At 48.6% G+C, this 24,498-nt stretch overlaps 3 protein-coding genes across 5 annotated transcripts; 1 reads left to right on the top strand and 2 right to left on the bottom strand.

Moving 5' to 3' along the window:
• Positions 1 to 499: 499 nt before the first annotated feature.
• Positions 500 to 6,101, bottom strand: proca1 (protein interacting with cyclin A1). Its single transcript, XM_088616574.1, has 4 exons — positions 5,310 to 6,101; positions 4,518 to 4,650; positions 3,916 to 4,050; positions 500 to 2,954 (listed from the first exon to the last, which is right to left on the bottom strand). The coding sequence occupies exons 1-4, from the start codon at positions 5,884 to 5,886 to the stop codon at positions 2,123 to 2,125; spliced, it is 1,677 nt and encodes a 558-aa protein (XP_088472700.1). The 5' UTR covers positions 5,887 to 6,101; the 3' UTR covers positions 500 to 2,122.
• Positions 6,102 to 9,809: 3,708 nt separating this feature from the next.
• LOC148643394 (uncharacterized) lies at positions 9,810 to 15,610 on the top strand. Of its 2 annotated transcripts, XM_088616567.1 has the most exons (6): positions 9,810 to 9,977; positions 10,508 to 10,606; positions 11,014 to 11,107; positions 13,198 to 13,344; positions 13,998 to 14,093; positions 14,745 to 15,610. In XM_088616567.1, exons 2-6 carry the CDS (start codon positions 10,538 to 10,540, stop codon positions 14,894 to 14,896), a joined length of 558 nt encoding a protein of 185 aa, XP_088472693.1. In that variant the 5' UTR covers positions 9,810 to 9,977; positions 10,508 to 10,537; the 3' UTR covers positions 14,897 to 15,610. The 2 variants fall into 2 exon arrangements, with proteins under 2 accessions (XP_088472693.1, XP_088472692.1); XM_088616566.1 differs by lacking the exon at positions 9,810 to 9,977 and having other exon boundaries at positions 10,385 to 10,606.
• A 65-nt stretch (positions 15,611 to 15,675) lies between these two features.
• Positions 15,676 to 24,228, bottom strand: rab34a (RAB34, member RAS oncogene family a). 2 transcript variants are annotated; one of them, XM_088616562.1, is made up of 11 exons: positions 23,948 to 24,228; positions 22,062 to 22,153; positions 20,237 to 20,328; positions 19,836 to 19,904; positions 18,932 to 19,033; positions 18,792 to 18,856; positions 18,459 to 18,510; positions 18,268 to 18,349; positions 18,083 to 18,173; positions 17,358 to 17,465; positions 15,676 to 16,535 (listed from the first exon to the last, which is right to left on the bottom strand). In XM_088616562.1, exons 2-11 carry the CDS (start codon positions 22,113 to 22,115, stop codon positions 16,468 to 16,470), a joined length of 783 nt encoding a protein of 260 aa, XP_088472688.1. In that variant the 5' UTR covers positions 22,116 to 22,153; positions 23,948 to 24,228; the 3' UTR covers positions 15,676 to 16,467. The 2 variants fall into 2 exon arrangements, with proteins under 2 accessions (XP_088472688.1, XP_088472689.1); XM_088616563.1 differs by having other exon boundaries at positions 19,836 to 19,901; positions 23,948 to 24,227.
• Between the last annotated feature and the right edge of the window lie 270 nt (positions 24,229 to 24,498).

Raw genomic sequence — 24,498 nt, 5'->3', positions numbered from 1 at the left:
CTGATAAAGTTTGATTTAATTCTGTCCTGTAAAGCAGTACATGGTGTTTTGTAGAGATACAATTGTTTCTTTGCTTTGAAAGCTTGTATGTTCTGTTTGCACCTCAGCTGTTCTAAATGGCTTCTCGTTGTTTCTGTCCCTGGGAACTGACCTATGACATCAAAGTGTATTGTGACCCAGTTCTTGTGACAGACAGCTGCTTCATTCAGTCCTATTGACTGCAGTTCAAACTGCTTTTGTGACATGCTTACTGAGTTACTTTCATTGGGTGAGTCAGCAGTGACTCTGCAAAACCTGCTAGCCCAGATGGAAAACATCCGATAATACAATTCTACTTTACATAAGAGAATATATAAAATGTCTATATTTAACTAACTGAACATGACAAAATGTAATTTCATTACAGGTTCTGAACCTCTTCCATCACTACAATCTGTGTAGTTTTTTTCAGCCCGGTATTAACCCCTTTAAATTATGCTTTAAGAAAACACCTCTGAAGATCATTTCATTCCTTTATTTGATCAACTGGAGAATAATATACATTAGAAATGAGCAGAAGCCATTTGGCTAAATTAAGCAGTGTAGACAAAAGGTCTTTTTTTCTCCCCGATAACAGCCTGCAGGTTCATTAGACAGCCCGACTGTCACTGGATCGATGTGAGTGCAGTGCCTTGGTTAAGGGCACAACTGCACTGCCCACTCGGCGTTAAAAGCCCGATCCTCTAGTCCAGAGCCCTGAACACTGCTGCCTGTTTATAATGTGAATTCTGACAAGACAAACATTGAAGTATTGCAGTTAAACAGTAAATGTAGCCTAAGGTAGCCAGCATGACCCCTTCGTAGAAGCTACATATGATGCTCTAATAACTGTTCTTTCCAAAATACAGCAGATATCAGGGACGTTAATATCCATAATACAGAACATTTTCCACAGCAGAAGTCCTTGCTTGTGCCATGTTGTATGCATACAACCGTGTACCTGTTTTATCTGCTTGAGAAGTGGTTATAAACGATTATGCGTGTTGTAGTGTGGCCTATAGGAAGGTGGTTATGGAAGGCAACCTTCAAATTGGCATCGCCAATCCAACTTTGACAAAAACGTGAGGGTCAGGTGATTTGGGCTCAGGAGCGTTATTCTATTGCTGTGCCAGAAGTATCTGCACGCAGCTAACATGGAGAGAGATGTGCTCAATACTGAGGGGGATTATGCCTTTTGAAGAATTCATCCCTCTTGCTCCCTGAGAAGTGCAGCCTTATACAGAGTCAAAGTCTCTTAACACAGCGTGGAGAACAGAATTACCCTAGCTAATGATGGAGTGCCTGGTCTTCCTGTGCAACATTGATTGTAATTGGCAGTTAACTGGTTGTCATTGGGTGAAGTGGCTGCAAGGCAACTAATTTCCTCTTGTGATTGAATAAACCTTGATATGATTGATTGCACCGTTCCACCCTCTCACCAGGCTTCCTCCTGATGTAGTAACAGCGGGGGAAGATCGATCAACAGCGCAGCCAAAATGAGTTTTTTTAGATTGATTCTCGCACTTTTGTCCATACACAATGGCGACACCATCGTCGGGGGGGGAAAAACATTCATTTACATTGGAATACTGGTGTTAAAACTTTTCATTCCCTGTTGTAGATGGTCTACTCTTCCTCAACCTGATATAACTTTGCGATGTGCTTCCTTGGCCACAGTCTACCCAGCAGTCACCTGATTACACAGCCTTGTCACGACCCGAACAGGCAGCCAGCATGCAAGCAGTCAGTCATCACCTCCAGGGGTGGGGAGTCATATTCTGTAGCAGTCACCCCACGTGCACGTACAGCAGTGTTATCACAGCATAGCTACCTCTAATAAGAACGAGACCCGCAGAGCATGCATGCTTACATTGTGCAGCAGCAGTTAGCGGGCTCAGCCGGCCCCCCTTGTCTGGATCCGGCGGCAGGGGGAGGTAACTCCAGAGCTTGATTGTTGATCACCTCCACCATGCTGGATGTAACAAGCCCCTCATCTCTCGCTCTCTCTGGGTGTTGATCGGGCGCTAACGGAACAGGTCCTGTGGGGATGGAGAACTAGAATGGCCTGCCCCTGCTCTGGAAGAGACTGGGGTAAAGCACTACACTAGGATGTGTGTGCCTTTGTGGGGTTAGTGCTGTTCCTGGGCGTCTTTCTCCTCTTCTTCCCTCTGCTTTCCTTGGACCTGGGCCTCTTGCTCTTCGGCGGTCTGGGCGTGGACTCGCCAGGAGGGGCCGGAGGGAGCCCACCGTTGCTCTGCTGCGCCCCCCGGGGTACGGGCTCCCCGGCGGCCATTTCGACGGCGCGCGGTGGCGGTGGCGGTGGCGTTGGCGTTCTCGTGCCGGCGGGGGTCGCTCCGAGCGGCTCGTCCTGCATGACGTCGTTGAAGGGGTCGTCCCTGCCGCCCGCGTCCAGGAAACCGTCCCGTGGGGCGGCGAACCTGCCCTTGTGGTCGTAGCGGCCGGGGTCCTCCAGGAAATCGCTCTTGACGAGACTCCCGTCGGCCGGGCTGACGCTGCGTGGGATGGACCCCACCCCCTCCAGTTTGGAAACGTCGGTGATTCCTTGCCGTCTCCTCTTGCCCTTGCCCTTCTTCTTCTTTTTGTTCTTGTTCTTCTTGTTCTTCTTCCTGCTGGTCTTCTTGTTCTTCTTCTGCTCGGCGCCCTGGTCCCTCTCCTCCTTGGCGCTCTCGGCCACGGTGGACTGCGAGGTGGAAACGGTGGCCAGCACCTTGATGAAGTCCTCCGCGGCGGTGACCATGTGGCCAAGCGCCGGCGGGGCCTGCGTTGCCGTGGCTGGAGCCCTGGCCCCCTCTTCCTCCTCGTCCTTCCTCGCCGGCGGAGCGATGGTGAGCTCGTCGATGACCTCTATTCCGCCGAAGTCGTAAGTGACGGATTCCTGGGCCACCGCGATGGGGACCTTCTCATATCTCTGACACCTGGGGGGGGAGAGACATTCATTTTATTTTAACAAACTATCCCAAATCGCACCGTACATTTGGAATAGAAGCAGCATCATCTGAAGGGTAGCTGAAAGTGTAGGCTTTCAGGGGAGCCCAAGTCTAGTCTTCAAGGGCAGCTGTGTCTCTGATCTTTGTCAGCAGCCATATCACTCTGCAACTAACAGCTGTCAGCCCACTGTCACTCAGCAGGTGTGAGCCTGGTCAGTACCTGGATGGGAGACCTCCTGGGAAAAACCAAGGCTGCTGCTGGAAGAGGTGTTAGTGGGGCCAGTAGGGGGCGCTCACCCTGCGGTCTGTGTGGGTCCTAATGCCCCAGTATAGTGATGTCAGTATAGGGACGGGGACATTATACTGTAAAAAAGACGCTGTCCTGCAGATGAGATGTAAAACCGAGGTCCTGACTCTCTGGGGTCATTAAAAATCTCAGGGCGTTTCTCAAAAATTGGCCTTTACCAGTCATGGCCTCCTAATAATCCCCAACTCTGAACTGGCTTCATCACTCTGCTTTCCTCCCCACTGAGAGCTGGTGTGTGGGGAGAGTACTGGGGCATCATCCAGGTGGGGCTGCACACTGGTGGAGGTGGAGGGGATCCCCATTACCTGTAAAGCGCTTTGAGTGGAGTGTCCAGAAAAAGCACTATATACATGTAAGGAATTATTATTATTATTATTTTATTATTATTAATATTATTAAATCTCCATCTTCTCAAGAACAAGGAGAGGCTACAAGTGCCTAAATAGAGTCCAGTTCTATCATTTAGAGCCCACCTACAAATCAACTCAGAAACCTTCTGGCTTTCCAGAAGTAGAGTTGTAAACTCGAGGGGAAGGCTAATGCTAATTTCAAACTCGATTCGAATGGAGTTAGTGCTCATTTATAAGTATTACAAAACGTTTCTCTTATTAAGATGTTTGTAAATGTTTAAGGGACACTTACCACCCGTACCACAGGCGCTCCACGCACTGCTCCTCGTACCTGAATTCAAAGCAGGGCACCTGTATCACGTTGAAGAAGGCCTGCCCCACCACCCTGGAGGACGTGTCGTTCACCTTCCTCAAACACGCCTTCAGTCTGAGGGGAAAGAGCGGAATGAGAGACGCTGCGCTGACGGAGGGAGCCGATTCCTTCATGCGGTACAGGTTGAATTAGTAAACGACAGCGGCGCTGTGCCACAGGGATGAACCCGGGGTCTGTACTGTCGGTCCTTTCCCGCTTTTACATTCACATTTTACAGACGGGGCCGCTCGGAATCACCGGGCTGACTTTAACACTGAAATGGATGGATTCGTTTTGTGTGACGCAGACTTTATTCAATTAAATCCCCCCACCGAGAGAGTTTTGTAGCAACATTTCATCTCAAGCAACCCAGAAGAATGACTGTCCAGTAGTTCAGAAAACGAAGGACGCACATACAGGTGTTTTGTACCTATTAAATGCGGGCATGTGACCAAAGAAACGTTTGAAATGGGAGCCCGGGCGAGGCCGGCGTCGGTGCAGGCGGTGGCAGCCTGCCCCCGGGTGGGTGGAGGTGTACTCACGCGTTGTCACAGTCGCAGTGGCAGATCGTGTGCCAGCGGAAGTTCCGGTAGCCGTACCGGGACGAGAAGGGCTGGATCACGTACGGGCAGTGGTCGTGTTCCCTGCAGCAGCTGTCCGTGTCCGCGAACTCGCCTGAGGAAACACGAACACGGTTCGCCCACGGACCGATCACGCGTTTCAGAATGTCATCACAACGCGTGGTCAGAGGAACTCGGAGGCTGAAACAGTTTTCATGTTTTATTCGATCAGCAGAGGGGGTGCTACTTCTTGCGTTTGGAAGTTATTTCCATTAACACAAGACTAGTTGAGGACAGGACATTGTGCGACGGAGTAGACTTCTGTATGACATGGGAAAGGCGTTCACTGGACGGGTCCCACGGTCTGAGAGAGCAGAGTGGCTCAAAGGTGGTGCTTTTCCTTGCAAAATAATTCTACCCGTTATTTAGCATTTTCTTTCGCTCGCTTCTAACACAAACCACCGACACGGAGAGCGAGTCGTTTTCTCACCTGGGCGCGCAAACGCTTGAATAGTATACCTAAAGCGTGCCTTACGTTAAAAAAGCAAGGTCATTCCCCTTTCCTATTTACTGCTACTAAAAAAGTGGGGGAAAATGGGCGGTTTGTCTCAAGTTTTTATCTTTAACAACGGACATTTAGCAGTGGATGCATACGGGGGTTTACAATTAACGGCCGATTTGAAGACACTATACCGAAGATTATGCATCTACTCGCTCAGCTCTGAGTACCCTTTGACTGCTAATGGAATAAATGTGAGCTCCAGGAGCGCTTACCTAAGTGGTCGTAATGCTCGGCGTTGTTGCCCGCCCCACACCACAGTGTACCGGGGTAAGTGAAGCCCCTCTTAGTTCTGCGAGGAGCTGTGCGGGCACCCCCGACGTCTTGGCTCTCTCCCCGCTCTGCGCCCGCTGTCTGCCCCTGGGGCGCCGGACTCGCCCTGACGGGCCCCGGGCCGAGCTTCGCCCTCCAGAACGCCCGGCAGCGCGCCTTGGCCGTGGCCACGTCGGCCGGCCAGCTCTCCCAGTCGCGGGGCTGGGCGCGGCGCCGGCGGTCCCTCAGCCCCAGGCGACACACGTGCATGAACGACTTCACCTCCATCGGGCTGCTGACCACCGCGCAGTCCAGTAGCCCGCCCCGCGGGTCGCGGACGGAGCGGACCTCCTCCACGCCGTCGGACACCTGGTGGAGGTCGTGGGCGCCGACGCGGGCGCTCTTGGCGCAGAAGGTGCCGTTGAACATGTAGAAGACTTCGCCGCCCTCGTCTCCCACCCCCAGCGAGGGGCTCGGGAAGTCGCCCTTGACGAGGTTTCTGTCCAGGTACGACAGAAAGACGAAGAAGACGGACCACATGACGAAGCGGCTCCTTCAGCACCACAAGCCCGCAGACAGCAGCCTGGTCCCCGGCGACCTGGGCTCCCTGCCTTTTAAAGCGCCATTTAAGGTGGTACGATTATTAATACATTGACTGACAATAATGGGAGGGGTTTGACGTGCGATTAACCATTTCCTCGCCGGAAAGACGCCGTTATTCCCACCTCAGTGAGCAAGACCATGCTCTGTCGCTTGGCTAGCGGCCGGCCCAGGTGGCTACTGGTAGGACGGTCTTGACTCGAGACTGCAGGGCCCCGAAAAAGGATCATACAAAATCCTGAATGGGCGAGGGGGGATTGGGATATATTGGAGAATTCACATCTGGTGCACACTCGCAGTTATAAACATAACATGCTCCAGACATGTAATTTAACCTGGTCTCCACCGTTTCTGTAAAGAAAATTAGTCGCACGCCTTAACACACACACACACACAGCATCTTCTCAGAGGCTATAAATTCCCTATTTAGAACGGTTTTTTAAAATTTCTTGAGCAAAAGAAAACTCCGCCGGCAGCGATGCGGTTAACTATGGTGAACTCTTTTCTGGGGATTTGACCGCTAGTTACCTCCCGACACCCCCCACGTTTTTTTTTTTTTGCTCTAAGCTCGAGATTTAGTTCGGTGACGCTGCTGGGAGGAGGTTCCTGTGGCGCTTTCCATGGTAACCAGAGATGGGGTGATTCTGAGAACCCATGAGATTGGGCATCCCTGGGCGATCTGTTGAATACCAGCCCGCAACATTATCATGTTTCCTTGTGGACGGGGTTCCTTTACGGCTTTTTCGTGTTCTTTCCGTTTTAAATAATGCTTAGCATGAGAAAATTACTCAAAAGGGCAGGGGGAACGACCTCCTTTAAAACTTGGAAACAAAGGGCTCCCCTCATCCGAAACCTCCCAGCACAAAACGCACTCGGATACGCAGGGGGACATTACAGAATTCGCAAATAAAAGTCACTTCGGAACAGTTATCTCGAAGTCACGCATCGTGCTGCTGCTGGAGGCGCAGGGCACCTGAGTTTTAGTTTTGGCCTGAGATGTTTGTCACCTCAAACAACCTACCCGCTATTCCAGATAAAACCAGTGCGGAGCGGCTGATCGGGAATCGAATGAGCTGGGAGTACCACACAAACCATCACACCATCAGACACAAGTTTGATGGTTTGTACCTCGGCCTCGACAAACGGCTGAGATAACCTACGCACACCAGCCCGTACTGGTGTGACCTTTAGTTTAAAGTTTAATTTCACGATTACTTGGGTGAATGAAGGTTAGCCCCGCTTCTGCCTGAACGAGCTGGGGGAGAAGCGAGGGCGCAGCAGCCAGCGAACTGTCCGCGACAACCGCAGGGAGGCTCCGGTGACGGATGCCCTCGGGTTCCTGGGAAAAACATACACAACAGGACAATGGATTTGACTGAGCGGCTCTGTTTAAAATTCCCAGCACCGGCCTCCCCGTCGGATCATGTGACCCCCTGATCTGTGGTCAAAATCAACCCCCTCGCGTCCGAGTTCACTTGGTGTCCAAATATCGCATAAAAAAAAGCTTTCTGTCCTCTTTAGGGCACTTCTGCGACAATGCGCACGCTGGTTATCGATATTAAATTGAAGCCTGCTGCTGTCGGCAACACTGCGCGTTAGCTCTCGTTTCACATTAAGCTGCTCTGGAATGTCGTTAAACCCTCTCGGAGCAATTGTTTTTAAAGGTTTTCGACAAATAAAGGTAGCAGTAATAAATGTAAATCATTTATTCTAGAAAGCGTAGCAGTATTATAAGATCTGTTGTCTACAGCATGATTTCACGCGTTAATTAATAAAAAAAAACAGCTGGCGGTAAAGCCTTTAGTTACAGGGCGCCCAGCTTATGGAACAGTCTCGCAGCCCATGTTCGGGCTGCCGGGTCAATCTCAGGATTCAAATCCGGACTGAAGACCTATTACTTCAGCCTAGCCTACTCACACCTCACATCATAGCCTGCTGCACCCATGGCTGCTGGTGCTGCTGTCCCGGCCATTGTGTGTCTCTGTGTTGGCCCACCTGGTAGATACATCTGTTCTGACCCAACTATCCTATTCTCCTCCCCACCTGTCCGGATGGCGCCCGGGCTGGGCCCCTTCTGAGTTGGATGCTGGATCACTGCCATGGATCCAAGAGGGACATCGTGGATATAGCTTTCGTTTAGGAGGATTTTGCTGGTCTACAGAGATCTGGATGGAGTACTGACATACAGAAGACACGATGGATGGATTAATACCCTTATTCATTGTATTCCTTTTTTTTTAATTGTATAATGTTAGCATACCCAAAGGGGTTGGGCAGCCAGTTGACCTTGGACAACTAGAGTTTTTTTTTCTCCTTACTGAGGAGTTTTTGGTTCCTCTCCTCCGTTGTCTTCTGGTCTTTTCTGTTCTGTATTCACTACATGTAGGGTCACTTCCTTTGTTAAGCACCTTGGGGCGACCTTGTCGTGAAAGGCGCTATATAAAAAAAAGACATCGAATTGAATTGAATTTCAAGACGCCAGTCAAGTACGGTAGATCGGAAAGCCTTTGCTGAGTCCGGCTGAATAGAAGATCTCTTTCGTTTTCCTCCAGACTGTTTATAAACAAGCCCGGCAGCGTGATACACTTCATTGAGCCATATGACACGTGGGCAAATATGATAGCCCCCCCAAGAAGCCCCCCCAAGAAGCGCGCTCCTCTCCTTTAACGAGCCCGTCTCTGTTTCTGCTCCGTCTTGGCTGCCGTTAGCTGCAGAACTTTTCCCAACGAGGGAAGTCGTAAACGTCTGGGAGAAGTGGAATCTGACTTTGTTCTGGCTGTACAGAGATCGGCACACACATGCAGGGACATCCCAGGGAGCACCGTTTCAGCCTTTTCATTCTGTTTAAAAAAAAACCCCGCGGAAACCCGAGGAAAATCCTGGAGCAGTTGAGAATGTCTCGGGACTCGAACGTCTTCAATCATGATCTCAAATTTTCTTTCTGCTATATGGCTGCGTTCCTTAAAAAGCAGCGCCAAAATATATTAAATTAAAAAAAATAGACGTTACATTCCATTTGAATCCTATTGAAAATAATATGACAATATATTTTGTAATTGACTTCATTATTGTACTTGCACGTTATTAAATACATGAAGTGAAATGGTCTGGAAAGAGTCCTATGTTTTGAACAGTTTAAAATAGATGTAAAGGCGTATTTAAAAGCTGCGCGGATTTTATCTTACATAAAGTGTAACTAGATCACAGTATGTACCCCTGACGATGTTATCGATGTTATATGTACTTTTGTTAGCTTGTATTGAATGTATTTTTGCTGTTACGATAAAACAAAGGCTTGTGACTACTTAAAGACTGCGCTGTTGGACGACAGAGAAGACTGCTGAAAACTTTTTTTTCTGATACTGCGAGTAACAATTTTCTAAATGTTCATAACGGTATTTCGTTTGAACTTTGTTGACTCAAAGGGTTTGTATCTGGATCAGTCTGTGTGGAGTTCTCTCAGCCTGTCCTCACCAGATTTGCATTGGGTTGTCTCTGGGTCTTTCAGTTTCCCCCCTGCAGTACGGAGACATGTTGTCCTGGTTAATTAGTGCCTCTAAATTGTATGTTTGTCTCCCACAATGGAAAGATCCCAAAGGAACTGTTTTGCACCCAGAACCAGGTGTTTATGGATGACCACTTTGTCCCCACTTCCAGATTCACTGCACTAGCCTTACTTTAGTCACTAGAGTTCTTAGTCCTTTATTACAGTATAGTCATTAGTAATTATACACTGAACTGCTTTTTTTTCTAAAAAAGTTTCTCTCTCTTGCTCCTCTCGTTCTAGGTGAAAGCAACTGGAAATAAACCTGAGTGGTTAAAGAGGACGGCGCAGTCTGGGTCTGGGTCCAATGGAGTCTGGAAGGCGCAGGGGGGGGGTATGAGGCGGATCGCAATCTGATCTGGAGCTGGAGACCTCCCCCTCTCTCTCTTTCTCTCGGTGAACGAGCAGTCATCACTGGGCCGAAGGCTGTCTTCTCCAACCCTTCGTTACCCTGAACACAACCGACTGCTCTCCCAGGGCACTGCTGGTGAGTCTCTTTCTCTCTTTGCCTGTTTGTTTCATCAGCTTGTGTATTGTACAGCCCAGCCTGCCTAGTGCCTAGATTGAAGCCTTTTTTTTATTTTCTGCAAAGTGAGCTTTGATTTTGATTTAAACAGTACAGCATTTAGTAGACTATTGGTTGACTGCTATTCAGTTACATGGAACATGGCTATTGCCCCACACTGGATATGCAGGGTGGCCCTTATACACAGCAGATAAAAAAGTTTGGCTAAGCATCCATCTGGTAACTTAAGACAGCATCTGAACCTAAAAGCAGTGCTGAAAAGCGTTAAGTGTAGTGTTGCTACCCAGAAGCCCAGAGCACAGGGCTACATTTTTGGCAAGTCACACGGTCACATGTGCATGCCCCTTTAAGAACATGATCACCGAGGACCTGCCTTGCACACAGCCTTACACTCTCCAAGCATTTGTATGAGCGAGCGAGCGCGCAAGAGAGAGAGAGGGTCCGTGTGGATCAGCGCTTCCTTTAAAATGGACGTGTGGGCCGTCCCGCAGGAGAGGAGCCGAGCCTGGTACCTGTCCCTCATGGCTCCAAACACAAAGGGGCCAAAATATGCCTGGCTGGACCCTTCCAGACTCTACTGCAGCCACCAGGTACGGAGACAGCTCGGCTGAGCCTGCTCAGCGCTGCATCCTGTGCCAGCTGGACAGGGCAGAGGGCAGCGAGCGGGCAGGGACCGCAGCTTCAGGTGCCAAATAAAGGGCCTTTGGTTTTAGAGGAAACAGCCTAATTGTAAATGCTGTGGCAGTTTTAAACCAATATTGAGTGAACTATAGACATATATATATAAAATACATGAACAGATGCACGTTCATATATGTTCTGCAACCCTTATTGCACCGTGTTAAGTGTACAGAGAGGCCTGACAATGTCAGCAGCCTCTGCTGGGATGTGTGTGTTCCTTTATCAGACTCTGTAGATGAAATGTTGGATTTATTTCTTTACCCTTGTTAGCCTCTCCAAATCCTTTGTGTACTGACTTGTTTCTTCTCTCTGCTAGGCGCTGGCTGACTGCGTGAAAGACCTGCTCCAGCCATTCCAGAATGAGCCCATTGACCTGGTGGTTGGCATTGATGCAATGGGATTTATTCTAGGTAGGAAAAAGACCGAAAGGCAGAATACCCTATGAGTGGCACCAGTAATGTTTTGAGTGACTGGATCCAAACTCCAAATAAAAAGCATGCTAATTATATCTCATTGGGAGCTGACTAAGCAGGAAATATAATCATCAGAGGAAGACACTGTATTTCAGTTTAGAGAAGCTCTGGCATTCAGCAAGTTTTCTGGCTGGAGTCACAAAAAGGAGGAGCAAGGACGACTGTGTTATCCCATTATTTCTATCATGCACGTTACTGGGAAAATTAACCTTCCTCTTGAGTTTCTAATTTTTAACTGGCCCGATCTCAGAGGTTAGGTTTGTGCTGAGGCCAGAGTCACAGCTGTGGTGGGTGGAAAGAGCCTCTCTTTTAGCATAATGGATTCTCTGTGTGGTGCTGCTGAGGGCCAGCCAGCGCTCTTGCTGTTTGGCAAAATCCTGCAGCTGTGCATCCAAACATTTCACCAGCGGTTAACTCTCAGCAAGCCTGGGCTTCCATGTTTTGACCACAGCTCATCAGCTGCTCAGGACTCAATAGCATGGGAAGTACCTGAAGCTCCCAGACGATGGGGAATTCTTTATATAGGAGCCGGAGTTTGCAGTCACAAAGCCCCTTCCTCCATCAGCTGAGCTGCCAGCTAACTGCCTTTGCCTCTGTTCTTTTGACCACCTGCAGTGCCTCCCAGATCCCCACTCCTGCTCCCTTCCCAGATGTCAGCGTGCGTCTGTGTGAGGCAGTCCCATTCCAATTTCCACTCCTCCTGCAGTTTCTCATTCTCAGATTTCCCTTCCTTAGACATAACTCCACCTTCTTTAGTGCTTCCTGAAAACTTTTCAGCTACCTGATACCTGAGACTCCCTGATTCACGATTTTCCTTCGTTAGACATAACTCCACCTCCTTTAGAGCTTCTTGAAAACCTTACGGCTGCTTTGTCTCCGATTCATGCTTTCAGATCGTGCTGTCATTTGAAGTTTCAAAACTGCATTCTGCTTTCCAGAGAGTTTAGTCACTTTAGTTCCTTATACGGCAGTGTTTCTTTGAAATTCTCCTTCACCATTTCATATCATTTAAATAATACTCAATAAATTCCAATTTACTTCACTTCACTGCTTAAATACGTTTTTGTCTTCAGTATTGTAGCCTTATTAGTGTTGGTATAAGCACCAATCCAGGCACTTGTTAACCACTGTGCACTTTTTCAGCCTCCTTGGCTCTCAGCATGAATACATTTTTATCTTCTTGCTGTTGTTTTATTACTGCTTGAAGCGCTAATTCTCTCCCTACAGAATAAAAAGCCTTTGCCTGTCTTTTCTTCTGTCTATTCCGACCACCACTCCAGCTGTCGACTGACACGTCCACTCTCACATTTTAAGCTTCTTGGGCTTTTCCATGGCGTACTGGGCTAATTCGCTCATCAGTCCATCCATTTTCTTCACACGCTCCTGGGGGGCTTTACAGTACAGCATATTGCTGCTGCACGTGGTTCCTGCCCGAGTGGCTTGCTTCGCTGACAAACCATGCACAATCTACATGCATACTAACCACACCCAGTTCCAGACTGAAACCCAGTCCTACTGCAAAACCTTTACTCTCAGCATCACTGCAGGCTGTTGTGAATTCACCCCTCTCCCTCAGCTAAACTAGGCTGGTAGGATCCCCAGGAGAATCACCTCCACTGGTGAATTGCCCTAAGCCACATCCAGGGGGCTTCAGAATGAAAGGTGCTCTATCTGTGTGGAGTCTGTATGTTCTCTCTGTGTTCGTGCGGGTTTCCTCTGGGTTGCTCCTGTTTCCTCTTACAGTCCCAAGACATACTAGCAAGGTAAATTGAAGTCTGGGGGAAATCTGGCCCTGGTGTGAGTGTGTGGGTGTCTGTGTCTAGCGTCCCATCCAGGGTGTACCCTGCCTCACACCTGTTGCTTGCCGGGAAAGTCTTTGGCTCCCCTGTGACTCTGATTTGGAAAAAGCAGTTTGAAGGCGGACGGATAGTGTTAAGAGCCATGCCATTAAAACAGTCTGAATCTGATATGAGAGAGGATAATGGCAGAGCTCTCAGGGAGGTTGTTCGTGTGGCTTCTGCTGGCAGGCTCTGCTGTGGCCACCTCTCTGGGCAAGGGATTGCTCACCATCCGCAAAGCAGGGCACCTGTGCGTGGAGACGCAGAGCCAGGTCTACAGAGACTACTCCGGCCAGGAGAAGCTCCTGGAGGTCCGGCTTGACGTCTTAAAACCAGGTAAGCCGTCTGCGCCGTAGCCAGCGCCCGGCAGACCCAGGAACACATCGCAGGAAAGCCGTGCGCCCCAGTGCAAACCTGGTCAAAATCCAACGGCTGGACTCCCCCAGTGTCCGGAGAGCATCGCTGTCCCGTGGGACGCCCATCAGCCAGCACAATGTCCGGCTGGAGCCTGGAGCCATTCAGTGCCACACACTGTGGTAGAGGAAAGGGGATGGGACCGGCCAGCTAATATTTCAAAGCCTTCTGGAACTCATGCATATTCCGTAAAGCTGTTCGGACAGAGTACAACTGCCACACACCGCTCACGGAGATCTCATTCCCACTACCAGCACTCCTTCAGGGGAACTGGATCTGCACAGGATGTCGAAATTCCCATGCAGTCGAGGGAAGAGCATACTTCTGATCGGTGGAAAGCCATTTTCTGGTTCTCTAAGAACCGTGAATGATTTGTAAAATAAAAATTCAACTTTTCCCCCCTGCTGGGAACACATGCCAGCTGTACGTAGGCGTGTCATTAAAGCCTTGCACAGACAGGCGTGCGTTTTCTGCCTCAGCGGTGGGTTAAATGTTCATGTACCAACACGGTTGCAGCTTATCGAATTGGAATGGGTGCCATTAACAGAACCCCATGCCTGTTTGTGTGCACACAGGGGTACGGGTGCTGATTGTGGACCAGTGGATCGAGACTGGGGGAACCATGATGGCTGCCATTCGCCTGGTGGAACAGCAGGGAGCCACCGTAGTGGGTGAGCATCACAGTCTCACCACATGCCTTCTATGGGTGGGAGAAAACACAGCACCCTAGAGTCTGCCTGTGCAGCGAGGATGTGCTGGCTATCAAAAAAAAAAGCCAAGTGTTCTCTGCCTTAATCTTCATGCCATTGTTTATAGTTACATTACATCACATCTCAGAAGCTCAGCAAGGCTGGGCCTGATCAGTAGCATGTTGTTTTTGTTTCACCCCAAGGCAAAGGTCTCCAAGAAAAACCAAACTGCTGCTGAAGGTGGTTTTGGAGGACCAGTAGGTGGTGCTATTTCCCCTTGATCCTTCCATTCCAGTGTCCCTGTGTGTTGACTGTGGACACAGACTTGAGATGAAATATTTAGCCGAGGTCCTGACTGCCTGGTCAGAATACCCCAGGGTGGCATTTGTGGGAGTAGGGGTGAGCACCCTGGTGTACTGCTTAAATTCTGAGCTGAGTTCAGCCGTTGAGTTTCTCACTCCTCCTCCTGATCAGCAGGGCAGTGATGGCTCCTGCACGTCACCCAGGTGGGGCTCCACTTCAGTAGTGGATGGAGTGGACTCCCCTCTTATAAGCAAAGTGCTTTAGGGCGTATATATGTGAGCGATTGTGATCATACTACACTGTGTAAAGCTGACGCCGAGCTCGTGGCAGGGGTGGCCGCCGTCGCCGTGGAGAACAGCGCGGGAGGGAGGTGGATCAAGGAGCATTTCAAGTGCTCACACTGCATCCCAGAGGAGCTGCAGCCCCAGGTCGACCAGCACCGCCTGCCGTCCTTCCTGAACCTCAGCAACCAGGCCCCCTGATCCGGCTGAGAGGAGGGGGGGGCGAGCCTCCAGGCCCACTTCACGCAGGAGATCTCCAATCGGGTTTGGGACTGTTTCCAGCCTCCTTGTGTTAAACTCAAGCGTAAGATCGAGAGGGCACTTTAGCTGGTTTGAGGTGTGCTGCTATGACCACTGGGTAGTCTGAAAGGAAGCCCTGATTTTGGTGTTTCTCCAGCTGTCCTGGAGGAACAGCAGGTCTCTCAGGCTGAAACGACTCAAAGAGCTTCCGTTGGCTACGCAGTGCGTGGAGTTTGTATGGTCTTCCCCTGCTGGAGTGGGTTTCCTCCCCCAGTCCAAAATCATACTGGTGGGTTTCCTTCCCCAGTCCAAAAACATTCTAGAACAAGTGCCCCTAGTGCGAGTGCCTGCGTGCTTGCGTGTTTGTGTCCGCCCTGCGGTGGACTGGCGTCTCGCCTTGTCCCCACTGCATGCTGGGGTAGGTTTCAGCTCCTCCACAACCCTCTATTAGATAGAGTGGTTAGAACATGGAAGGATGGATTAATTTCACCTTTTTATCCCGAAGTTGAAGTTGGTAATGTAGTACTTAAATCTAATGTAGTGGGCCAGTCCCTAGTTTGTACAGGCTGCTTGAAAAGCTCCAATAATCCATTAGAGGGCACTGTTTATCAGCTCTCCCCTTCATCCACAGCACAGAACATTAAAGCACAGTTGAGCAATAAACAGAAATATGAATTTGTGTGTCTGTTAAAAATCTGTGTCAGAAGTTTTAAGATGATTCATTCCAATTACACATGGTAAACGAGATAAATGCTCTTTTATACAATGCGACAAATCACCTAATAAAATAAATCAGGCTTTAGTACACTGAAGGTATATTTCCTCTCGGGCTACAATTAACTTGATTTTGTAAATATACCAAACCATCAGGAATACAATGCAACACCACACAAGGGCTACAGGTCTCCTGCAGCATATGAAGATTAAACATTTTTCTTCCTAAACATGAAGTATTTTCTTTAATACTAGGAGTGATTGTCATCGACATGCATAAGCGGTAACTTGTATAATTGCATAATTTTGCATAAATCTCTCGATTAAACAGGACATATGATATTTACATGTCAATGGCAGTGACACAAAGGAAAAGCTAATTACTGAGAGAAGGACCAATTCCGACCACTTCCTGGTGCTCCTGATCAGCTTTCAGGTCCAGCTGAAATGATCAAACAGACTTTAATCCATTTTCGAAGCAGAGTCAGTCCTGGAGATCATCAACAATGTCAGAACTGGGAACAAAATCTCAAGGAAGATGAAATGCACTCAGTCCACCCGAATCGGAAAGAGTCTCACTTTGAAGACGAGTGGACTGGGCTTGGGTGCAGACACCAGACAGGTTTTTAAACGCTAAATCATTTCTGACTTTGATCGAAATGGGTCTGGCGACTACTTTTCACTCTGAAAAACAATTCGTTCGTACGATATGAGCGGTGAGAGAGACTTGTTCCCTGTGTACAACGCGTCTTTGGTGGGACTGTTCTCCCGGGCTGAGGGGTGTTTGAAGCGGATCTTTGGCTCCCGCGTCTTCATCTTCACTGGCAGCAGCTCGCCTGCTTCTTCTTCGAGGTCACGTACGTGTTGCTGGAACTGCTGTTTATCCCTGCGAGGAGGACCCAAAACCAGATAAGTACGTTATACTATCTTCATCCAGCTGTTTGTGCAGCTTTATTAACTTTGCAGTTCATAGTGAAAGCTTCCAGCAGTATTTCACACTACCAGAAGATGGCGAACTTGCACCCTAAATTCGACTAAATTGTTAGTCCTGTTAAATGGCACTCTTCTGTTTGAAACTTTTTTACTTAAATCATTTTGTTTCAAATCATTTCTGCTATAACCACAGGCTAATGTTTACGGGTGCAGCTATGACATACTAGGAGAGCTGCTATGATTGGACAGCTCTTCTAACGCAGACTCCGCCCCCACCTGTGTCTAGGAACCAGACTGGGTACCGATCACGTACAGAGTATTCGCTCCAGTCCAGGATGGAAACGAAAGGAAGAATTGTTCATGTCTTGAGTGTAGTTCACAGGGAGCCCAGTGGAAATACTGTAGATCACATCCCCACCTTTTTTTTTTTTGAAAGATGGGTGTGCTCACTCTGACACCTTAATGATCATGTGTGGGCCAATGCTACTTTGTAAATCAGAAGCAACATTTACATAATTCACTGCCTTCAGATCTAAGGAACAATTCTTCTCACAATCCTTTATCAGTAACTTTGAAATCTGGGCTTTAAACATGAGATTGGATTCTTGTGATTTTAAAATCAATACTTTTTCTAATTTGCTTACAAGTCTTCTAACAATCTTGTGCTTTCTAAAATGAAATGCGCTTCTTCTAAGGTTTTTGTAAAAATGTGGGATGATGGCATGATAGGATTTGGAATTTGGGATGATGGAATCCCAGTTCCAGGGATACTCACGAACTACATCTCCGATCCGACGGGACCCCGACTTCTCCAGCTCGGCTAGCACGTTCGCTTCAAATGTCAGCGATGCCACGCGGAAGAAAAACTCCTTCACGTTCTCCCCTGCGGCAAAGGTGATCAGAGTCATCAACAGGAGGCCTTTTAAAGGGTTTGACTCTACCACTACATTTCCATGAAAGAAACTATAAAGATTTCCACATGAGGACCTAGCAGGAGATAACAAATCAAAAATGTCATTTGTCTGACAGAATAAGCAGCTATTTCCACGTCTGACCTACGTTCGACTGTCGCAACAATTTCCCCAAGAGGCCGAGCACAACATGAAGAGCTCCAGCTGGCCTGGGTGCACACGCCGATGCCCACAACCTGGCCAGAGTCCTCCCATCAGAAATTGCTGCTCAGAGATGCCCAGTCGCTGCTGACTAGTGGCACAGCCCGGATTTGAACTGGGAACTACAACCTGTGCTTTCACTGCTTCATCTGCTTGGCGGACCTCTCCCTTCTTATTTAAAATCACTTTCTGTGCTTGTGCAATACTGCAGGAAACCAGTACGACCTGGCTTTATTCAAAAAGACCCAGGTGTGACCTCTGCAGTCCCTAGTGCAGTCTCCCACAACGTTAACTGCCTGCAGCTCATGGGTAACTGAGGCCTGGTTGTGCCATCATCATATACGATGATGATGATGATGATGATGATGATGATTCACCCTGCACCCACCAGTTAGCGCGGACACTGCCCAATATTCCGCCTTGATCTCTTTGGCCAGTGTGATGGCATCCTGCTCGATCAGCAAGTACTGGGCAGGGGACTGAAAGGAAGAAGCAGAACACTGTTAGCAACAGGATCCTCACCCGCGTTTTGGTGCTGCGGGCGTCACGCCGGAGCGAGACAGCTGCACTTACGCTTAAATCTTTCTTCGTCCCGACGAGGAAGAGCAGCACGGTGGCGGGGTCATTCTCCTTCAGGGCGTCCTCCAGCCACTGTCTGAAAGCAAGCACTCGGTGAGGCTTTGAAAATGCACCAGTGGTACAAGTCTGTATTCTCAAGCTGGGCGAGAGGGTCATTCAGGAAAGGGAGCGCCACGCGCACTTACTTTGCATGCTCCAAGGAGGCCACGTCGTTCACGTCAAACACGATTATGATCGCTGGAGGAGGGGGAAGAAACATGGTGGAGGCTGATGATCATCAAACACGCCACAGCACGAGGTTAGTAAACATTGTTCTCCCTACACAGGTTTGTAGGCCCAAACCACAGAACTCAGACAGGGGTCAGTACTACTAGCAGCCTAGAAGTTGTACTTTCTGTACTTTCCTTGATTTATTTTGATCTTTGATCTTGGTTACTGCTACAAAACGTTTACATGCACTGCTGGCCCTCTTCTACACCGCTTTATCGCTCCTGATCTGTGCGGTATCGCGCAGGTACCTTGTGCTCCTCTGTAGTAGGTGGATGCTATGCATTTGAACCTCTCCTGCCCGGCCGTGTCCCACCTGTGGGGCACAGGAAGAGGAGTTAGCGTGCTGCCGCGCCGCGCCATCGACGGCACGCTCCGTGGTGAGACTCACAGCTGCAGGCTGAAGGGCACGCCCAGAACCTCGAACCTCTCCATCTCAAAGTCCACCCCGATGGTCGCTTTGTAGTTCTTGTCGAACGTGTCCTTACAGAACCTGGAAACGAAGGGGAGGAACTTCTGTCAACTTGTGGGCTGTTGAGTTTCAACCTGATCTTCCGAAATGTGGTTTTGGCCTGGAAGAGAGTCACTTCTATATCTATAGGACGGAAGAGCCGATGACTTCTCTGTGCTCCTAGACGTCTCCGTTCTTGTGTTGTCAACCAAGCAAGTAAGAACCACAGTTCCACTGCTCTTTGGGATAACAGCAACTCTACAGCCAGCACTTCCTAACTGATGGATGGATGGAGGAAAGTCAGAGTGGATCTGAACCCACACACCTATCTAGCCTTCATATCTGATGCACAGGAAATGATGAGCGGGCTAAGGGCTGGGATTTCACGTCTCACTTTGACCTTATGGCACAAAAGACAAAGAAATGCTGCATTAATTTCTCGCCTGAAATCCTGCCTAGTCTTAAATTTAGACAGTCAACTAAGTGGACCCCACAAAGGAGCCTTGGGCAACGCTGCCCTTCTGGGTAACGAAGAAATTAAAGACCAAGAAGAAAGCTTTTGTGTCTCTCCATTAGTGCACCGAGGCACCCTGTTGTCGTGGTAGCAGTGGTGGCAGAGGAAGGAGAAGAGTCACGCTGTGTGTGAGTTAGTAATGTGGGCTACAATGTGCTATAGACCAGACACGACAGGAACGCTCTTGGATTCCTCATCAGGAAAGCACAATGAGGTCATGCATGTTTTTCTCCAAACCATGAAGAGATTTAAGAGAATGTTGCCCTTTGCTCCGGCACTAGGAGGTTCCCTTGGCAACGTCAAACACTAAATCACCAATACTTTGCTCACCTATTAATTAAGCAGGTTTTTCCCACTGCCAGATCTCCAACCACAATGACCTTAGAGATCTTAAACCTGCTGGGAGAGAAAGAAGGAGGAAACTGTCAGACTGATCTGCGACCCCTATTGAAACCATGCACTGTCATGTGCAGGTCCACACAAGGACGCTGTTCGCGACAGTTGGGTCAGAAAAGGCGATGCGGAATTGTCTCAACACAAAAGTCCCAGGACTCTCCCCCCTTCCCTCGTGGAGAAAATTAAAACATGCCACGCATAGCAACGCAGAGCCTGGAAGATCCCGGGGAACGTAGCTCATTCCCAAGGCAACTGTACTCACGGGAACGCTGACGGGATTTCAAAGCGAAAGCAGCCGAGAGGAAAAGAGCAGGCGGGCTGGAGGTTCAGCTCACCCCACTGTGCCGGTGCGCTGCTCCTGGCAGGCGGTCTTCACTTTGGGGTGGAAGCTGTCCTTGGTGTGCAGGGCTGCGTCTTTGGAGAAGCACTGGAACGGCAGTGTGAAGACGCCAGGTTTACCGACCACGGGCAAAAACAAACCCATCGGGAAGCCGGAGCTCCTCTTATTCCGAACCGCCCGGCGCCAGGACTTTCCAGCCGGCTGGCACCTCCAGCCCGGAGACGCTACACACAGCCGAGTGTGTGTGAACTTACTGCACTCCCTGCACTGATCAACCAGCGCAGCACGAAGCAATAGAGCGCTCGCTAGACAAATCCCAGAATGCCCCTGGAGAGGCCCCCTTTCTCTTGCTTACACTTGTGAGGAGGAAGAAACAGGGGGGTGTGGACCCTCGTGTTATACCAGGCAACCCATAAATACAACACATTCTCACTCCCGTGGAAATGGAATTTATTCCACATGGTGTCAGGGGGTTCCCAATCTTCATCCTAAACATCCACACACCTGCTGTTTAGGATTGGAAATCCCTGCACTATGGAAATAAAAACAAATAAAGGAAAGATACTGTTGATCTTAATTGCACAAACTTAATTGTACAGGTAAGAGCAAAAATGAAACTCCTGTTAACAAACAGAAGTCAGTTTAGGGAATTATTATCGATCATTTTAAAATCAGAAATGAGCAATTACTTGATCTGCTTTACAGGATGGCATTTTTCTGCTTTGTGTATCACAATGGGCTCCTTTGGCCCTCTTTTAAATGAACCAGAATATAATTACTCATAATCTTATCCTTCTTATCCCACAATGCAGATAGTAAAATTGTGAAGAAAACAAAAGGCACATATCTTGGAAATCCAATCACTCCGAGTTACCACTCTTTACAGTTCCCCTACCCTTGTTTCAGCCTTGTGAAGCAGCCAGTTGCACAGTAATTAGGCTGATCAACTGAGCGAATCCCCACACGTGTAGGTCCGCAGGTCCGCTCACAAGGGTCGGAGACCCAGCTGAGAGCAGGGACAGAGCAAGGAACTGACATGCTCCGGCCTGCTCTCAAGGTAGTCAGGATTCAGTTCCCAGCATGCCAAGAGCAGACCACACAGAGAGCGTGTCTGGTAGCTGCAGGAAACCAGCCTGTCTGGGTCAGAAACAGCAGGGCCCGGGGCTGCCAGCAGGCCTTGGGAAGGCTGGCTGTTCCGTCTGAGGTTAGAAAAGGCAGGCAAAGGCACTCTGCAAGCCTGGGCTAGAAATAAGCTCTTCTTTCCTGGGCCTGAATCCATTGCAACAATGAAACATCAAAGCCATCCCAGAGGGGAGAGGGGGGATACGTCAGTTCACTTACTTTAATACCTCCTGTGAAGAAAAAAACACATTCTATCGGGATTACAAAACTGATGGATCACAAGGCACATTTTTCTGTTTACTTCTGTAATCCATTAACATAGGAAGGAAGTGCTTTGTTTGAAACTGAAATGCCACTAATGTCTGACAAGATGCTGAGGGCCAGGCTTGTTAGTTTTTTGTCATTCTTTTCATTTTTTATACCAGTCGATTGACCTTTGATAAAATCAGACTACAGTCCCTGCACAATAAGGCATATTAAACTGCAGTAGGATTTTTTTTTTTAAATTTAAAATACGGCTCCGACAAATAAATATTCCCATTGGACAGTGGGTTATAGTCGTGCTGCGACAACCTCTGGGTTTTTATCATCTCTCAGACACTATCAGGAACCCAGAACAAGCGTGATTTGCTAGCAGGCTGCCGGATCAAACCGGGGTGTCAACTGCGAAAGCGCCCAGATCGTTTGCCAGCGGGTACCTGGGGGAGGGCTGGGATAACCCGGTCTCTCCTGACGGGAGGCAGGACACTCATGGCGGACCCGTGGGCACGGAGGCGAGAACTCGGGAGGCCTGTGTCGGGAAACGCAGAGGAGACACGGGCGAAAGTTCACGTTAGACCAGGGGGTTACTCATCCTGGAAGACTGGGGTGTCTGCGCTCCAACACCGCTGTGCTCTTTACAACCTCGACGAGCTCGTTACGGGCTGAACTGCATCAAGTTGAGCGATAGCTTCTTCTAAAGTGCCGGTGCTTTAGATTGACCACGATAACATTCCAGGGGCCCCCCTCCTAGGTCCAGGAAGTGGTACCCCTGAATTAGAAAAAAAAAACAAATCTGGAAACAAACACTCCGCCTCATGACCCTTTCTTGAAGTGCAACTACATTTCCTCTTTCAACCGGGAGGCTAATAACAGAACTCCTCTGTACTTGGCTCCTGGCTTTGTTAGAGCTGCCGAACTGCGGAGTTTACAGCCTAAAGCCCCAGCAGGAGAGATATGATTGCTCTTCTCTCCCAGTCTTCACCGGCTTGTATACAGAGTCTCTGGCAACGCCAGTTATTCCTGGCCGCTTAGCAACAGTACAGCAGTGTCAATACAGATTTGCATGGGCTCACCTTCGGCAAACTTAAAACAGCTGCTGCAGACGGTTATGAACACAACGCCACAACAAAAGCCATCCAATTCTCCTCACTTATTGTACAGTGGAATAGGTGCATTATAAAAAAAAAAAAACATTTTTTTGTCATGGTTCTACTGCATGTTCAAAATGTCTGCTCTCTCTTTGACATCAGCAAGATGCTTACAGACAGTTGTCCGTGATCATTATAAATGCCCCAGAGCACCCATACCGTCGTGCTTTTGTGTAAATTAAAAGTGCAGAAGCCGATTCGTACAACGATGTACCGCAGTTCAGAAGTTTCTCAGGCGCTTAAAAGACAAATAGCATAAAACCAGGACTCTCCCTACTTTCTCGGTCGGTAATGACATGTTCTCCGAACGCTAGTATGGCTCATTTTTATCCATCTAGCGAGAAAAGACTGGAAATGCTCCCCAGTTTACAGTTCGCCAATACAGTAACCGCGGCCGATATGGAGGTGTGACATCGGGCGTCGTGTCGGATCAATGAGGCCGGACTCTCCCCTGAACAGGACTCGAAAATGAATCGTTGCAGAAGAACAAGAGTGTGTTTAGGTTTTACCTGACGAAAAAGCTGAATGTCAAGGCCATGTGACTAACATAAGACTGAAAGAGAAACGTGGCGTGGGAAATAAACATTACGCCATTCAGTTATATTTAAGAGAAAATAAACACTCCAGACGATGTCGGACTAATCTCCAATAATCCGTTTCTCCAGTAAATCCCTGAACAAAGACAAAAACAGTTACTGTGTGTTCTATCTACAGCGACCAGACAGCTAAGGCCGCTTTTTATGATAAAAAAAAAATCACAGCAGATAGTTTGCAGTGAGCTTAGACTACTTTTCGACGCATTTAAAAAAAAAACTTGCAAACACTTTCTTTCAAGATAAAAAAGGCATGCTTTTATTCTCTAATCTCCCATCTCTATTGCAATGAACTAATTCGGTAGCTGTAGCTCAAAGGAACGGTACAAGATATATAAAGAATACGGTAATGTGCAAAAAAAACTTTTGTCTGGGATTCTTTCACGCAAAGACCTCGCTGTAACATTTTGCGCTGTCCCACTCCAAAGCTTTAAAACCGATGATGAAGACCCATCTATAGGCACACAAGGGCAGAGACATTAAAAAGTTAAAAATGGCTCCGGAATTTAAAAAGCCTTCACGTTTGTAAGCAGGAGTTAAAAAAACCCAATTTTCACAGTCTAATGCAAGCTAGACACTTACCTCGACACGCACAAATTGAGAATCAAGTTTCGTTTTACGAGTTCTGCTACCTCTCAGTCGTACCGTAAAGTGAGGCACTTTCTATCGCTTGTGAAAAGTGATTGAAGAGTAGGTAGCTCATTTAAGAGAGATCAGGCTCCAAAAAAAAAAAGAAGCTCTTCCCTTTCCTCAATCCCAAATGATTCCGGAGGAGGGGAATACCGAAAGCCGCGCACACATGTCTTGGATTAACTAACTGGTGACTCAGACTGTCTGCAATGCTTCTTCCATTCAGAAACGGCATTTGCTGAGTTCGGGAATCATTCCGAGACCCTAGTGGGGATTTTGGACACAGCTGCTGGCTCCACCTGCTGGCCACATCGTGTCATTTCAGTCTGCGCACAGCTGCCCGGTTGCGACGCGGTTTGCGATCAAGCGCTTGCGGTGCGATGAAGTCAAACACCTATGATAGATACTTCATTGATCCCGTGAGGGGAATTGCAGTGCAACAGCAGCTTAACACAGACAACACAGCCACAGTGTAACGAATGATTCAATAATAATAGTACAAT

This window comes from Lepisosteus platostomus, chromosome 22 (assembly GCF_059453375.1).
Source record: "Lepisosteus platostomus isolate fLepPlt1 chromosome 22, fLepPlt1.hap1, whole genome shotgun sequence".
Taxonomy (NCBI): Eukaryota; Metazoa; Chordata; class Actinopteri; order Semionotiformes; family Lepisosteidae; genus Lepisosteus; species Lepisosteus platostomus.
Note: the sequence above shows the minus strand (reverse complement) of the source record. Positions and strands in the feature narration are given on the sequence as shown.